Genomic DNA, 16,363 nt, shown 5'->3' with positions numbered 1-16,363 from the left:
CAGGAGAAGGCAGCCAGGGGCACGGGAAATCACCTGGCTGCGAGGAAATGTAGGAAGTGTAGCCAGTTCATAACTTGGACACGATATGATCTAAGGGTATCTGATACTGTGATACATCATTTATGCTGCATGTACACTGGCAGAAACAAAGAATGCTTTGCATGTTTAAAAACATAGAAACACCTACAACCCTACCATAAAATAATCGATTCTTTCCAACTTGGAAGAGATACTGAATAATGACACCAAATATTCCAATGAATTAAAAAATTACGGTTAGTTTTTAAATAACTTACGATGAACAGCAAGAAATAACTCATGAAAAAAAGAGAGGAAAGTGTCCAATTTAGAACACTGAAAAACTACTTTACAACATAACAGGAGCATCTCGGCCATTAAGTTTAGCTTGAAAATAACTTACGAGGAACAGCAAGAACTAACTCATGAAAAGAAAAAAGAAAAGTGCCCAATCAAGAAAACCGAAAAACTACTTTACGACATAACAGGAACATCTAGGCCTTTGCTGTATCTTTTTTTTTTAAACCTTGGCCGCGTCTTAGTAAAATTAATCATTTTCAAAAGAGAATAAACATTAAAATGTTATGTCAATGTACTTACTTCCTTCTTGAGGCAGCACTGCAGATCACATGAGCATGCAGAAGAAAAAATAATTAATTAGATTTGCAGATAAAAAAAACATCAAATAAAAGTTATCTTTTCATATTCAATTTAACAGCTAAATTTTTGCAGCAAAAACAAAAGCAACAAAGCAGATTGAAATTCCATCATCACGCTTCAGCTTCTTATGCCATTTTCTGATATGGTGTTTTTTAACATTCTTAGAAATGGAGTCAGGGTTAGAAGAGGAAGAAGAAGAGGAGGGAAGATGATGGAGAGTCTCCAGCAAGGAGCAACTCATGTGTGTGTCTAATACCCTCTACACTACAAGTAATGACTAAACTACCCTAATACATTATTCAACAAAGATCACACACTAGATATAGAAGCCTCATAAACAAAGGTCAATCATAAAAACATTTACTTTAGTTTTTCAAATGATTTATTAATTAAAAAAATAGAAATAGTATATATAGAAGCCTCACACACTAGATATAGAAGCCTCATAAGCAAAGCCTACAAAAATAACTACAATGGAGATATCTCATGCCAAATACAATCTGATCAAGCTAGAAACACCAAGGTGTGCAACTTTATCTGCCATGGCATTTCACTCACTATGTATCTAAGATATATCGTAGTCGAAAGAAGTTTTGACTCTTATCCTCCCATCATGCTTAAAAAAATACAAATGCAGCACCTCAAAAGAAAAACAGAGAAGGGGAGTGTTAGGTTTGGTTTGGTTGTCAAGGATTATCCTTCAACACGCCTTAGCATTTCTAATGAAGTGTTAAAACCCATTGGCTCGGCTCAGGGTTCAGCCGAGATGACAAGGTTTAGAGCAGGGGCGATGCCACTTGAAAGGAAAGGGGGACAATTGCCCCCCCTTAATTTTTTGGAAAAAAAAATATACCATTATTTTTTAATATTTTTTTATACTTACCCCCTTTTTAAAAAAATATGCCCCCCTTTCCAATCATCCCTAAGATAGAAAATAAGTTTCAAATTTTAATTTTACCTTTTTAATATTTTTTTATACTTACCCCCTTTTTTAAAAAATATGCCCCCCTTTCCAATCATCCCTAAGATAGAAAATAAGTTTCAAATTTTAATTTTACCATTTTTATCTCTCTTCCTTGTGCAAAATTTACTATAATTTTTGCCCCCTTGTGCAAAATTTCAGATAGAAATTTTTTCTATCTTAATTTTAAGATAGAAAAAAAATTACTATAATTTTTGCCCCCCTTGTGCAAAATTTCTGGCATCGCCCCTGGTTTAGAGTCACCCTTTTTTCAAGTCTTGGCTAGGTCGAACATGCATCCTCAGATCCCATGCCCTAGTAGCTAGATGAAATGCAAAAAAAAGGGGAAATAAAGGAAAAGAACAGACAAAAGAGTGAAAAAAAAAAATACAAGAAAGAAATGAGAAAGAAAGAGACAAAATGGAGAGAACAAAGGAGGCAAAAAAACAAAGAAAAAACCATACAATCTAGACATGCTTAAACCCTGTACGATGGACTTGAAGTCTTGACGGGAAACTAGGATGATCATTAGCCCCGGATAGAATTTGCCTACAATCATAGTTATCAGTCTACCATAAAGATGGCACCCTACAAGGCATTACATGCAAACAAGTGTAGATCACCAATTTTGGGGAATGGGGGAAAGAAAACTACTAGGTTCAGAGTTAGTCCAAGTGACTACAGAAAAGATCAAACTCATTTGAAATCAACTACAAGAAGCAACCTAGAATTTAAGATAGACGATCAAGTTTATGAATAATATCTTTTGATTTGATCGAGATTAGTAGGTTCTGACATTCTATCTCCATTTTGGTTAAGAAGTCAAAGGGAATATCCTTCTAAAGATTTTATGAGATTTAGAAATAAAAAAGGAAAATAGAAACCAAGGTTTATTGGACCATCCGAGATTTTCGAAAGAATTGGAGAAGTGGCATATAGATTAGCCTTGCTTCCTAAATTGCCAGGCACTAGTAGTGTATTGCATGTGTCGATGTTGAGAGAGTATGAACCTGATTCGTCACTCATCTCATACTCTGAATTGATTCAAATCAGCGACGGTTTGACTAATGTAGAGCAATCCATGTGAATTTTATATAGAATAGAGCAATTCCAACGGTAAAAGTAATATAGCAGCATCACCCTTCAGAAGAAGCCACTTGTGAGCATGAAGACAAAATAAGGAGAAATACCCTCATCTATTCCAGTTATAAGGTATGCAAATTTAGAGAGCCAAATTTAAGAACCCTATATGTATAGTTTATGTTAAAAGCATGGTTTTAAATTTCCATTAAATTTCCCCAAAATGACCGAAATGTTTCCACTTGCATCCCCACCAAAATGAAATCTACATGATTTCCTTTTACGTCATTATTTCCCCAAAATTTCTGAAATTTGACCAAAATTTCTGAAATTCGACCGAAATGGTCGGAACAACAAAAAATGGAAGATATTATTTGCATTTCATTTCAAATAATCTTTTGCCCCTGTGGGGTGGCGGTTTTCTTGTATTTCTTCTATGCTCTCTAGATGTTATGCTTTCGGTTTGTACAGACCGCCTTGGTCTTTGCTGCCTATTCATGAAATTTCTAGCATTCAAAAAAAATTATTTGGATTTCATTTCATTTCCTTAATGTAGAGAATGATATTTGATAGGAAACATCGTTGAACTGCACAGCAAAGTAACCATACTTATGCATGAGATGTCAGATCGGCATGGGACCAATAATACCTCGTGACTCTGTGGTATTGACATAGAGTTGGGGTCCTTGGAGGGGAGAATGGTCTTGTACTTTCTTATACTTCACTACAGTGTACTCCTTCAATGACTTTATTGTTCCAGACATGTGCGACAACGCATGTCACTAGGTGTTTGATGTGATTAAGCCATTATGGATGGCTTTCTTGCTTATGTGTTGGTTTCTATGTATTTGTGCTTATTCTAGCATTTTCTAAAGTTTCATCTTAAAAGTTCATCATTTGCATATGTTTTTTAAAAGATTTAAAATTTTCATCATTTGCATATGTTTCCATACGTGTATGTGATTTTACAAGATTTCCACCGAAACCGAAATGTTTCTGTTTCCGCGTTTCCGTGCCGACCGAAATAGAAACCGAAACCAAAATTTAAAACCTTGGTTAAAAGTGCTTAAGAAAGAATCGGTAAAGTAGATGAACAAATTCCTATACTTTTGACTTAAGGACTTAACTGAACACCAAAATTTAAATTAAACGGGTGACTTTAGATGTAATTAATTTTGAGTCATACGGATGAAAAATATTTGAGAAACCAAAAAAAAAAGGCTTTTCGAAATGAACTTTTGGATTTTAGTAATGTTTGGACATTATAGAAATTAGTGGAATGATAACTTGATGGGCGCCACGGGTTAGGGACGAAAGAGGGTGAAAGAGATATTTACAAGCTTGCTAAGATGAGAGAAAGGAAGAGCAGGGACTTGAATCATATAAAATGCATCAAAGACGAGAATCAAATATTGTTTTTTTTTTTAAGTAGAATCAAAGACTGTTAGTAAAAGAAAATGAGGTTAAAGAGAGGTGCAGAAGTTACTTTGATAAGTTGTTTAATGGAGAACCCATAGCGAATTTCGGAGGACTCGATAACGCTTTCGATGATACAAACCGGATGTTTGTTCGTAGAATCCAAACAACAGAGGTAAGAGTAGCTATGAAAAATATGAAATAAGGTAAGGCTATGGGGCCTGACGGTATTCCTATTGAGACTTGGAGATGCTTAGGTGATGTGCGTATGGTTTGGTTAACTAGAGTATTTAACATTATTTTGAAGACTAAGAAGATGCTTGATGAGTGAAGAAAGAGTATATTAGTCCTTATTTATAAGAATAAAGGTAATATTTCAGAGTTGCACCAATTACCGGGGAATTAAGCTAATGAATCATGCAATGAAGCTTTGGGAGAGGGTAATTGGGCATAGACTAAGAAAAGAGACTAAGGTGTCAGAGAATCAGTTTGGCTTCATGCCCGGTCGACTATGGAAGCTATCTTCTTGATTAGGTGGTTAATGGAGAGATTTGGCGAAAATAAAAAGGACATTCATATGGTTTTCATTGATTTGGAGAAAGAGTATGATAGGGTTCCGTGGAGTGTTGTGTGGTAGGTCATTGAAAGGAAAAAAGTGCCTACTAAATATGTTGATATGATCAAAGATGTGTACGATGACGCAGTAACTAGTGTCAGAACTACGGATGGCACGTCTAGTGAGTTTCCAATTATAATAGGACTGCACCAAGGATCAACTCTAAGCCCTTATCTTTTTACGCTAGTTATGGATGAACTTATGGAGGGTATCCAGGACAAGGTGTTGTGGTGTATGTTATTTGCAGATGACATAGTAGTAACTGACGAAACCAAAGCAGGAGTTACTGCTAAGTTAGAGTTATAGAGAACTACTTTGGAATCTAAAGGTTTTAGACTGAGTAGGACTAAGATAGAGTATATGGAGTGCAACTTTAATGATGTAAGGAGGCGGGGTGAGGATGTAGTAAATATGACTGGGCAGGAGGTACCTAAGAGAGTTATCTTTCGCTATCTTGGTTCAATCCCACATAAGGAATGAGAGATTGAAGAGAATGTTAACCACAGAATAAGAGCAAGTTGGCTGAAGTAGAAGCATGTTTCAGGAGTTATGTGCGACTGTCAAAAACCTACCAAGTTGAAGGGAAAGTTTTATAAGACAGCTATGAGGCCAGCCATGCTGTACGGCTCATAATGTTGGGCCACGAAGAAGCAGCATGCGCATAAGATGTGTAGCAGAGATGCGAATGCTTAGATGGATGTGCGGCAATACAAGGTTAGATAGAATTAAAAATGAAGACATCCGTAAAAAGGTGGGGGTGGCACCAATTGTAGAGAAGATGAGAGAACACCGCTTAAGATGGTTTGGGCATATCCAACATAAGACTTTGGATGCTCCAGTGAGAAGAAATGACTCGTGCTAAGTTGATGGAGCAAAAATAGGAAGGAGCAGATCGGAAACAACTTGGGTAGAAACAATGAGGAAAGACTTGAGGGCTAGGAACATAACAGAGAACATGACCTTGGATAGGAGAGAATGCAAGAAAATGATCCATGTAGACGAACCCAACTAGTGTCAGGATTAGACTAAGTCAATTTGAGCCGGGTAGATCCTTTCATCTTATTCATGAAAATTTTCCAAAGGATTCATTAGCCGACCCCAATTACTGTGGGACAAAGGCTTAGTTGAGTTGAGTTGAGTTTATAACTTGAAGGGCGCCCTTGCAAAAAAACAGTTACAAGAGCGCCCCCATGGGTCCTTTCAAGCCAAGTGCATTTAATGTTCCTTTAATATTTATTTGTTAATGCCATTTTCATGTTTGTCAGTGCCCAATTAAATGCGCTTTGTTCACATAGACCAATGAAGGCACCCTTGCAACTGGTTTTTGCAAGGGCACCCTTGAGTTTATCATTCATAATTTCATACTCCATTAAGACTGGCAAATTCATGCATTTAAAAGTTCAAATTTTGAGACAGGACCTAAAATATCGGACTTTGTTCATGATTTGTAAAGTTGACTTTTTTACCATTTGGAAAGTTTAACTTTTATCCTTTCGCCATTGTGACATTATATTTAAGGATTTGATACAGTCCATGGCAAAAAGGCATTCACGGAACGTCTGTTTCATGAGAGAGCAGCTACCCCGTGAATAATGACAAAATCTGTTGGAAAGTGACTCATGTGGCTGCTCTCATGCAAAAGACGTTCCGCAAAATGCCTTTTCCGATGGACCCTAGCAAATCCCATATATTTTTCATTTTCAGCTCAATCCATTCCATTTCCAATCCTATAATAATTAGAGGAAGATCCAGATTATATCTGAACTATGAACAGTGTTTATTTAACTTCCAATTACAACCATACATTCATAATTACTAACCAAACACCACACTCAAGATTCCTAATGACACTTGTCATACCAACACATTATATTTGATGCTTAAATCAATTTAGTTCAAAGAAAACGGGAATTACACATTATAATAACATATTCCAATTACAACAAATTCATACCGTTTCTGCCATAAATTTTCGCATTTTCCTTAACCTGACATAAGAAAAAACGAGATTAGCAAGAACAACTAAACATGAAATTCTGCATAGATTTGAAATCCAATCAGGAAAAGTAACATTCCAAACCTGAAAATCCGTAAGTCCCTTGGTCCGGTCTACGCCGAAGGCTTCGAGAACCTGATCAGACAAAAGCGAATACAGCATCAGAATAACAAAAATTCTAACGTTCTATAGAGCAAAAAACAGAGCTCAAAAGTTCAATTTGAACAGAAATTGAACAGAATTTTGAACCGAATGCTATAGGGATAACACGGATCGACAACGAGAGATTTACCTCTGTGACGGATCTAGCATAGGCATCCTCCATGAGAGAGAGAGAGAGAGAGAGAGAGATGAAACGTGGATTAGGATCTAAAAATGTGAGGATTTGGGGGTTTTATGATCACGCAATCCTCATCGTCCTGGTTTTAGGGTTTAGAAACTTGGGGAACCTTGAAGGGCGTTACGCGTGACGAAGAAGGTTTACGTTCGCGCTCGTGCCCTTTGCTGCATTTCTACTCGTAACCAACGTGAATCTATTAAGGGCAGAGGGATGTGGTCGCTTTCTCAAGGGGCCCCACAAAAAAGGAAGGCTTGGCGTGGCGTGGGGCTCAACCCGAACCAAATAGGTTCAATCCCATTTTGGCTCACGTAGGGTTAGACCTGGCAAACGGGCGGGCCGGGCCGGTTTTGACCCGTCCCGTGCGGGTCCGAGTCAAACGGGCCGGGTCAAAATGACCCAGAAAATTTTATGGGTCACTATGCTTGGACCTGGACCCGGCCCGGCCGACCCGCGGGTCGCCCGGATATCTGACGTATTATTTTTGAGATTTTTTTTTTTTGTATAGGGATTCGCTAGCCACCTTCCCCGAGGCTACTTTCTGCTTGTAGCCCATCCTTTGCTGCAAAGATCGGCAGAAGTACAATTTGCGCAAAGGTTGCTAGCAATATATAATAATCATGTTGGTACTAAGTTTTAAATGAAAAATTATGGAAGCAAAGTAGAAAAATTACAAAAAAAAATGCCAAAAAAATGTATTAAAATATGACAATTACCAAAAAAACTACAAAGAAAAGTAAATAATTATGACAATTATGGAAAAAAAAAGTCCAAAATAAAACTTTTGTACGTCTCTACAGGCACCCGCGGGTCCACCCGGCCCAACCCAGTTTTGACGGGCCGGGTGGACTCGCGGGTCAATTTCAAACGGGTCACAGATTGGTGATCCGGACCCTGAATTTACGGGCGGGTCGGGTGGACCTGCAGGTCCGGGTCACTTTTTGCCAGGTCTACGTAGGGTTCGTTTGGGTTTGGGTTTGGGTTGGGAAAAGCCAGCCCGATTTAATTTCGGGTTAGGTTAGTGTCGAGGCCTTGGCTAGACGAACCGAATCCGACCTCCGCCCTCTTATTTTATCTTGATTTTCTTTTCGTTTATTAGGATTTTTGCTGATTAGTCCCTACATGGCAAAATAATTGATTATTAGTCCCCAAGAAAAGCATATTAGCTTAACAGTCCTACTTTTAGAAAATATTTGCTAAAAGGTCCCTAAAACTAACGAACCTCATTTTTCTCCGTTAAAAATTTTTAAATGGCAGATTTACCCCCAACCCATTTAATCCGTTTTAACGTTTTTTGATTTCCCTTCCAATATTTTTGGAAAAAAACTTGGAAATGAGCAATTTATCTCTTCCAATATTCTCGTCAAAAAGCCTTCAACAAAAAAATTATTTTAGGAATTAAATAAATTGAGAATCCCTCTAAAATAAATTAAATAGGGTCAGTTTGAGTTATCTTTTCTTCATAGATAAATAAAGAAATTTTAGGAATATTTTTCGTTTCTAACTTTTCTAAGAAATTCCTATCTTGGTTGGACTGCAAGAAAATATCTCTGATGGAAAATTATTTCTATGGGAAAAAAATTTCATTGAGGAATTATGTATGATTAATCTAGAGAGATAACATCATAAACCGAAGGTCCCTAACTGAAAATTTGAATATGGTTGTTTTACCTTATCTTTTTTTCTGTGTAAGAAATAAGAAATTTTAGATTTTTTTTCTTCCCTCAACTTTTCCAATAAAATTCCTACAATCCAACGGGGCCTAAGTAGAAGGCATTTTGTAAGAGAAACACTAATCCATCTTGTATTTGAAGAGCTGCAGTTTCAAAAATCTCTTACAAACCAATTTAAAAGCAGGAAAACACTTCTAAAATGGGATGCCGTATTGAAAATAAAGGAGGTGTAAATATGATCGATTGATTGCAATACGGTAGGGTTTTAGTTTGTTTTGGGAATAAGAACTAGGGTTTGGCTTCTAATCTTACGAGAAGAAGAAAGGAGAATGTCAAAGGGAGAGTCAATATTGGAAGAGATAATATTGCTGCTTATTCCTAGTTTTTTTCCGAAAATATTGGAAGGGAAATCAAAAAACGCTAAAACGGATAAAATGGGTTTGGGGAGGGGGGGGTAAATTTGCCATTTTAAAATTTTTAACATAGAACAATGAAGTCTGTGAGTTTTAGGGACCTTTTAGCAAATATTTTCTAAAAGTAGGACTGTTTCAGGTACTATGCTTTTCTTAGGGACTAATAAGCGACTAATCCGCAAAAATCCCTTATTTTTTTCTAGTATTTTTCTGTATAGCCAGGTGAACCGAACCCAACCTGACCCGATTTCAGGTTAGATGAGTTGAGTTAGGGTAATAGGGTCGAGTGATTTAGAGGTGGGTTGGGTTAGGGTTGACCATCCTCAATCCAAGAAAGATAGCATTCCTTTAACCGTAACCTACCCGACCCAAGCCTCGGGTTGAGGGTGGTCAACCCTAACCCCTCTCTCTCTCTCTCTCTCTCTCTCTCTCTCTCTCTCTCTCTCTCTCTCTCTCTCTCTCTCTCTCTCTCTCTCTCTCGCACACACACACACCCCGTCACCGTCCTTCTCCCACCTCGTCACTCCTTCTTTCTTTCACCCTCTCCCGATTGCTTGAAAAAGATACCAATTGCCCAATCCATATCATACTTTCCTCGAAACTCCAATCCCTAGAGATAATCTCGTGAAAAGGGTTTTAGGTTTTGATTCGAGGTCGGTGAGGTTTCATCTTTATCACCGGGACTTGGTTTCCTTTTAATTTTTCTTCATTGTAGCTATCGTTTTTCAAGTGCATGACCATTGATGCCCATTTCTAAGATATTTTTTTTTTTACCACAAAGGGGATGTGGGTTTTTGGTAGGGATGATCAGACTATTGGTTTTTGTTCTTTTTGGAGGGAGCGGTGGCATTGCTACTAATGGTGAAGCTATTGAGGAAGCTTTCCATGAGGGGTGTTGATGCAGGTGCATCCCTCCAGATCGTGCAGATCACCAACCAATAGTGTTAGACGCTTAATCAGACTGCTCGAGACATTCAGATCAACAATCAGATAATCCAGATCATTGATACGCTCAAAACTAAAGTAGAGGAAAAGCCTTTTCGAACGCCGATCATCACAGATCAGTCAAAGATTGGAGCGTCGATGAAATCAACAATCCACGAACTCCTATTGAGGATTGATATTTTGTTTATTTAGTTTATATAGTTGGAATAAAGGACTTTGGTTTCATTTGTAATTTTCTTGGGTCCACTAAGTAAGGTAGGAGTTTGAGTTTAGGCGAATTAGAAGTGGACGTCCAAGTGACAGGAACTATTTAGATGTTCGAGTTTTCATTTGGAAACTAGTTGAATTTTCGTGAGTTTAGTTGAAGAACATGCAAGTTCTAGTAGGAAACCTTGCTTGAGTTGGATGTTTCATAAGAAGAGAACGTAGGTTTAAAGCCTATAAATACTGCTCTTGTAAAAAAACATTTGGACCATCTGAATTGAATACAAAGTTTGCTTGGTAATAAAGTTGGTTATCAAGTTTTCATTAAAAAGAATCAATCTCTTCCTCCAGCCTTAACTCTCCCTTATTGAATACAAGGTTCGCTATAATCTCCTTCGAGCTACAACCACTACCTTCATGAACCGCAAGACTAGTCATCCAGTCGTGTTTTGCAGCCACCATTTCCTCCCTAAGAAACTAGGCGCAAAAGCCCTCCCAACTAGCCGATCCTACCATCTCTTAAACCCGAGCCTCTTTTTCCTTTAACTGAAACAACCCCCAACCTCTTCTTCAACCTTCCTCTTTCCTACAACTTTTGCCCACTTGAGTGCACAAACTTCAGCCGCTTGAATTGCATGTTTTCAACTGCCCATAGCCCTGCTTTTAGTCAGTTGAATACCTCCCGACGCTTCACAAATCAGTTGCACTTCACCCCCCTCCCCTTTGGCCGATCAACAACCAACAAAACGACTTCCTATTATTATTATCGGTGGACAACCCTTGCATGATCTGAGAGTCCAAACTTGCTAATCATAGCTCAACCACCAAGTTCCAGGCAACATTGTCACCCCAATAATCCTGTTAGCCTGAGGGTTCAACCTTGGTCACCCTTTCAACCTATGTTTCGAGGACAACAAACGCAATATGATATTTTATATCATTTGTTATATTAGTGTCTGAATGTTGTTTAAGATCTCTCTTCGAAGGTCAAATTGAAGTATATAGAAGCATGGATCAAGACATGAAGCTAAGAGCATGAAACCAAAGGTAGAAGAAGAAAGAAGATACATGGAGCATGAAGAAGATGTTGGGTATATGATATAACCCATGTATGTTCTAATATAAGCCCAGTAAGATAATGGACCGGTGTAGTGGGCCCACATGGGCTAGAGTCCATTAACCCGTCATTAACCCTAGTGTATCTCTATATATAGGGGCTGGGGGCAACAAACTTGGTATTCCAAATTAGATACCTTGGGTGTAATGCTTCAAGCAACCTCTTACTTGACCTAATTACTCTAACAATCTTGAAGCATATTTCTTTTTTCTGGAATCGTCTTCAACTCTCTCTTGTGCGATCGTTTTGATCACACTCGATAGGGTTTTTTGATCTCTCGTGGAACGTCTGCTTCTCTCTCTAAACAGAGAACTGATCATACACGGCTGGGTTATTCAGCACCAACAGACGTCTAGGTTTTTTTCTCTGCATCGCAGGTCGTCTTCATCAATTGCTCCTCCATTCTTTACTTGATGGTTAAAAGAATTTAATTTCCCCATTACATAATCACACAGAGGCGTGTGTATCTCTCTCATGTGAGTTTCTAACGAGGGTTTGTGTTTCCAAGTGGGTTTTGTATTTCACCGAACCCTCAAAATTCGGCTTCTCCTTCTTCACGAGCTGACAATTCTCAAATTTGGGGTTTCTTAATGAAGGAAATTCACGGCATAGAGAAATAGCCACGGGTCAATTCTCTGCAAATCTCCATTGAAAACAGATTTGGGCATGGTTTTGTACCACCATAGAAGTTGATTTGGGCGTGTTTTTTCTCCCCTCTTCCCTCTCTCGTTTTTCTGGTTGTCTTGAGAAAAATTGCAGAGAGGTTGCACCTTCGGCTCATGGATCTTTGCTGCCCTCCTACATCATGGGTTTCTTACATCTCACAAAGAGAGACAACTGTTTTCATTACTCATGTGATATTGTTCTCTCGACACATACACATGAGAGGAACAGGGTAGTAGAAGAATTATGATTTTCTAATTTTGGGCTGAGATTGTGGAAGTTTTTGGTGGTTGTTCCTTTCTCTCTCATCTTGTAAAATCCCTCTAGGAAAAGGAAACCGGTTCTTGGAGTTAGTGTTTGGCTTAGGTTCTTTGTTCATGGTTCACCCCCTATAAATGCTAAATATCATTGGGTTTGGGTATTCGCCTCGGCTAGTTTGTCCTCGCCTCGGCTATTATTTTGGTGGCTATCTCTTGCTATTGAGTTTCATCTTGGATATCTCGGATTCGGGTTTTGGATTTGGTTCGCGATTCTGTTCTTGCCTTTGGCTTTCGTAATTCGCAAATCAGGTGCACTCTTTTCAATTTGTGTTTTAATCTAAAAATAAAATGGAAAAGACTACATTTCCCTTTGAGATTGTCAAACTTCAATCGTTTGGTGGTTCAGAATTTTATTCCTGGAAGCGAAAGACTCAATTTGGTCTGAAATACTTGAATGTTTTCTACACCATTTTGAGTACCTTTGCTGATTCGATTGAAGGTGTTGAGGAATCTCATTAGATTCGAGATAAGAATTTCTGCAGAGACTACTTGTTGAACTGTCTTTTAGATCGTCTAGCAGAAACCTATAGCAAGTTTAACACTGCTAAAGGCTTTTGGGATAATTTAGCTGCTCAATTCAGAAATGAGGAATTGTCCAAGACCTACCTTGTGGACAAATTTATGGATTTCAAGTTCAAGGAAGACATGGAAATCACTCCTCAAATACCTGATTTAAAGAATTTGAGATCTAAATTAACCAATGAGAAAATAGTAGTGTGTGATCCGTTTCTTGTGGGTGCAATCATATATCAGTTATCATCTGCATGGCACTCTTTCAAAACAGAGTTGGATAGAAAGAAGGTGCAAGTGGGACTGGATGATCTCAAACGATTCATTCGAATCGAATATGAGAATAGAGCTAGGAATAACTTGGAGATGGTTAGACAGCACAAGTCAGCTGCTAACACGGTGATATATCCCAAGAACTTTCCTAAGACATCCAAGTCACCTAAGAGTGATATTCCCAAGTTAGAAGCCAAAACGACTGTCTTTAAGGAAAGAAGGGCAAGTGCTACAACTGTGAGATATGGTCACGTTGCTGCAGATTGTAGGCAACCTCAGATGGTTAAATCTGACACACCTTATAAAGAAGCTACTATGCTGGTAGATAAGGCTGAGCTAAAAAAAAAAAAATTCTGCCATGTTGGGCAAAGACAAGGCCAGTACTTCTTCAGTTTGGTGGTTAGATAAATATGCCATTTGTTGTGCTTGCAACTAAAAAAAAAACAAAATAAAAATAAAAATCCACTGGTGTTACCGAAGTAAAAGAGACTGGTACAGTGGCTAGTGGAGCAAACATGAAGGTCACTCACACTGGTACTGCGAACTTGGCCCTTTCTTCAGGTAAATAACTAACTTTATAAGTTGTTAAAGTAGTTACTACTATTTTGGTATATGCACTTTATTTATGTGTGCTAGAGTAATTTTGATTGTTAACTCATACTATTTTGGCTATGCATATTTGGTAGATGGTATGTATGGTTTGAGTTTAGACAATGAGACTGTTAGTGAGGTTGGTTCAATGCTAATTGATCCTATGTTGTTACACAACCGATTAGAACATGTGAACTTTTAGAAAATGGTCCAACTTACTCACACTCATAATATACCATTAACTATGTCAATTAAGTATTGACAAGTGTAAGTTCAGGAGTGATAAAAGAGGAGGAAGATACACAATGCCAGGGTTTAAGGAATTCTGTGCCTCTTGGGGCATAATCCTTGAAACCATACTCCTCACTCGCCTCAATCATGTGGCATAGCTGAGTGTAAGAACATGAAGTTAACATAAGTGTTAAACTCCATGTTTTGTCAGCTAGCATGCCTGGTTGCATTTGGGGAGAAATTGCTTTGGTTGCCAGTCACATCCTGAAGAGAGTGCCAAACTAAATTGCTCCTCCATTCTTTATGAGTTATGGCTTATGTGATAGAGTACCCATGGGTTATGGTGAGGACTATGTGACCTACCATATGGAGAATGATCCATCATCCTGTTAGGAAGTGGTGAGATCTCGGGACTATGTTATGGGCAGAAGCCATTCATGATGGAATGAGCTCTTTGTTGGTTATCTAACTTGGCAGCTAGTTGATTTGACAATGAGGCTAAGACCATGGGCTGTAAGTAAATATTTGTTTGTATGTGATTATACAAAGCTCGTATGGGTGTTAAGATCTAACCATCCTTGTATTGGTCTTAATCTAGCACTTAAATTGTGACATCAGAAATTTGACAAAGTAGTAAAGAGCTTTGAGTTTTCTGGCCCATTATTCGGATGAAAGCCTTTACTACCGTTCTTTGTCAAATAGGGTCATGATTATTTTCTTATATGTAGATGTTGATTCTTGTTTCCAAACTCTCTTTATGGTGAGTGACGTGAAACTAACCTTGGGTAAAGAATTCAACATAATATACTTGGGTGTTAACACACCATCCTTGGTAAGAAAGTAAGTTTTGAAATGCAAGGAATCACCCTTAGCCTAGCCCATTTTACTGAAAACTACTTTTCATTTGGGGATGCAGTGAGTGCAAACCGATTGAGACACCAGAAGTTATACCAAGAAGCTGATCTCTAAGACAAAGACAGTGTGTGGATCAGTTAGATTATTCTAAATTGATTGGTAGTCTCATGTATGATTTGTGTTGCACTAGGCCAGGCATAGCCTTTATAGTTGGTATGCTGAGCCATTTTACTAGCAATCCTGGCCATGAGCATAGAGATGCCCTTATGAGGCTGATGAGATACCTTTCGTGTACGCAAGAGTATGCTCAAAACTATGGTGGCCATCCACTTCTTGTGGAAGACTATTCTGATGAATCATGGGGATTAGAATCAGGGGACAGCAAATCTACTGCTGTTGTGTGGAAGTCGAATTGAAACTTTATGCTCTAGCTTCAGTTGCAAATGAAAGCAGAGGAGATAAAGATTTTGATTATGGTTATGGACATTCCACTGACCCAGTTAAGGATTAGTTCCTTAAGTGTGTTCTGTGATAATCAAGCTACAATTACGATTGTGAAGAACTCACTCTCTAATGGTAAGAGGAGACATCTTAGGTTGAAAATACCATGCTGAATTATCTCAAGAACACAAGATTATCACTTTGATTGATACGAAATCGAAGGATAATATGGCTGATGCTCTCATATAGGGGCTGACCAAAGATCGAATATTCAAAACTGTTGGGGAGATGGGATTAAAGTCTATATAGACAGGACTTAACCTACATCCATGTTATTTTTGAATTTTCGAATCTCCCTTTTGGCCAAGATAAGCACTTGATATGTTTCGACGATGTTTACAGTTGTTGTGTATCATTCCACATTTGATGACATGTCATTTTTTGGGAAAGGTTGTACATTCCAAACTTGATGATACAGCTTAACTCAAATATGGATAAAATGACTGTAACATTCCAAAAAGAAACATGAAATTGTTCTTTGCAAAAGAAACTATTTGGTCTTGTTCTTTAATGAAACTTGACAATTAGGAATTGTTATTTGCAAAAGAAGCTGTTTAGGTCTTGTTCTTTATTGAAACTTGACAATGATGCTTATGGTGAGAGTGATACTGATACTTTTTCAGCCATTTTGAATTGTACTAAGTTCTTCTTCAGGTAGAACTAGATACTTTCGTGAATTATAGAATTGTACTAAGTTCTTCTTCAGGTAGAACTAGATACTTTAGTGTTTTACACAAATGATTGGATTCATTTTCATGAAATCCATATTTGGTAATTCACAGGGATTGGCGAAAAGAAGGAGCTTGTCTTGATTTGGACTTTGATGAAGATGACTTACTTGATGAGTAAATCTTCTAAAGTCATAAAGACTATGCTTACATTTCAGTATGCATAGAGTTCACTTTTTTGTGGAACTTTATTTTGGATCTCGATGAAAATCATACATCATGAATGAATTCATCTAAGATCGGTGGGGTTCACTT

The 16,363-nt window shown here is 37.9% G+C and overlaps 1 protein-coding gene across 3 annotated transcripts in view; it reads right to left on the bottom strand.

The window, feature by feature from the left end:
- Positions 1-7,258, bottom strand: part of ECA3 (endoplasmic reticulum-type calcium-transporting ATPase 3) — a 97,757-nt gene extending 90,499 nt beyond the window's left edge. For all 3 annotated transcript variants that reach the window (XR_013237339.1, XM_077363734.1, XM_077363735.1), the window contains exons 1-4: positions 7,040-7,258; positions 6,832-6,882; positions 6,706-6,739; positions 619-636 (exon numbers count right to left, since the gene is read on the bottom strand). Coding sequence is in view for 2 of the 3 variants with exons in the window: in XM_077363734.1 (XP_077219849.1) it covers positions 619-636; positions 6,706-6,739; positions 6,832-6,882; positions 7,040-7,072 (136 nt within the window). In the remaining variant the exon portion in view is untranslated. The remainder of the gene's footprint in view (positions 1-618; positions 637-6,705; positions 6,740-6,831; positions 6,883-7,039) is intronic.
- Between the last annotated feature and the right edge of the window lie 9,105 nt (positions 7,259-16,363).

This window comes from Tasmannia lanceolata, unplaced genomic scaffold, assembly GCF_043159265.1.
Source record: "Tasmannia lanceolata isolate RefF3 unplaced genomic scaffold, GAP_Taslan_0.1 ptg000020l, whole genome shotgun sequence".
Taxonomy (NCBI): Eukaryota; Viridiplantae; Streptophyta; class Magnoliopsida; order Canellales; family Winteraceae; genus Tasmannia; species Tasmannia lanceolata.
This window is presented reverse-complemented; position numbering and strand designations above follow the sequence as displayed.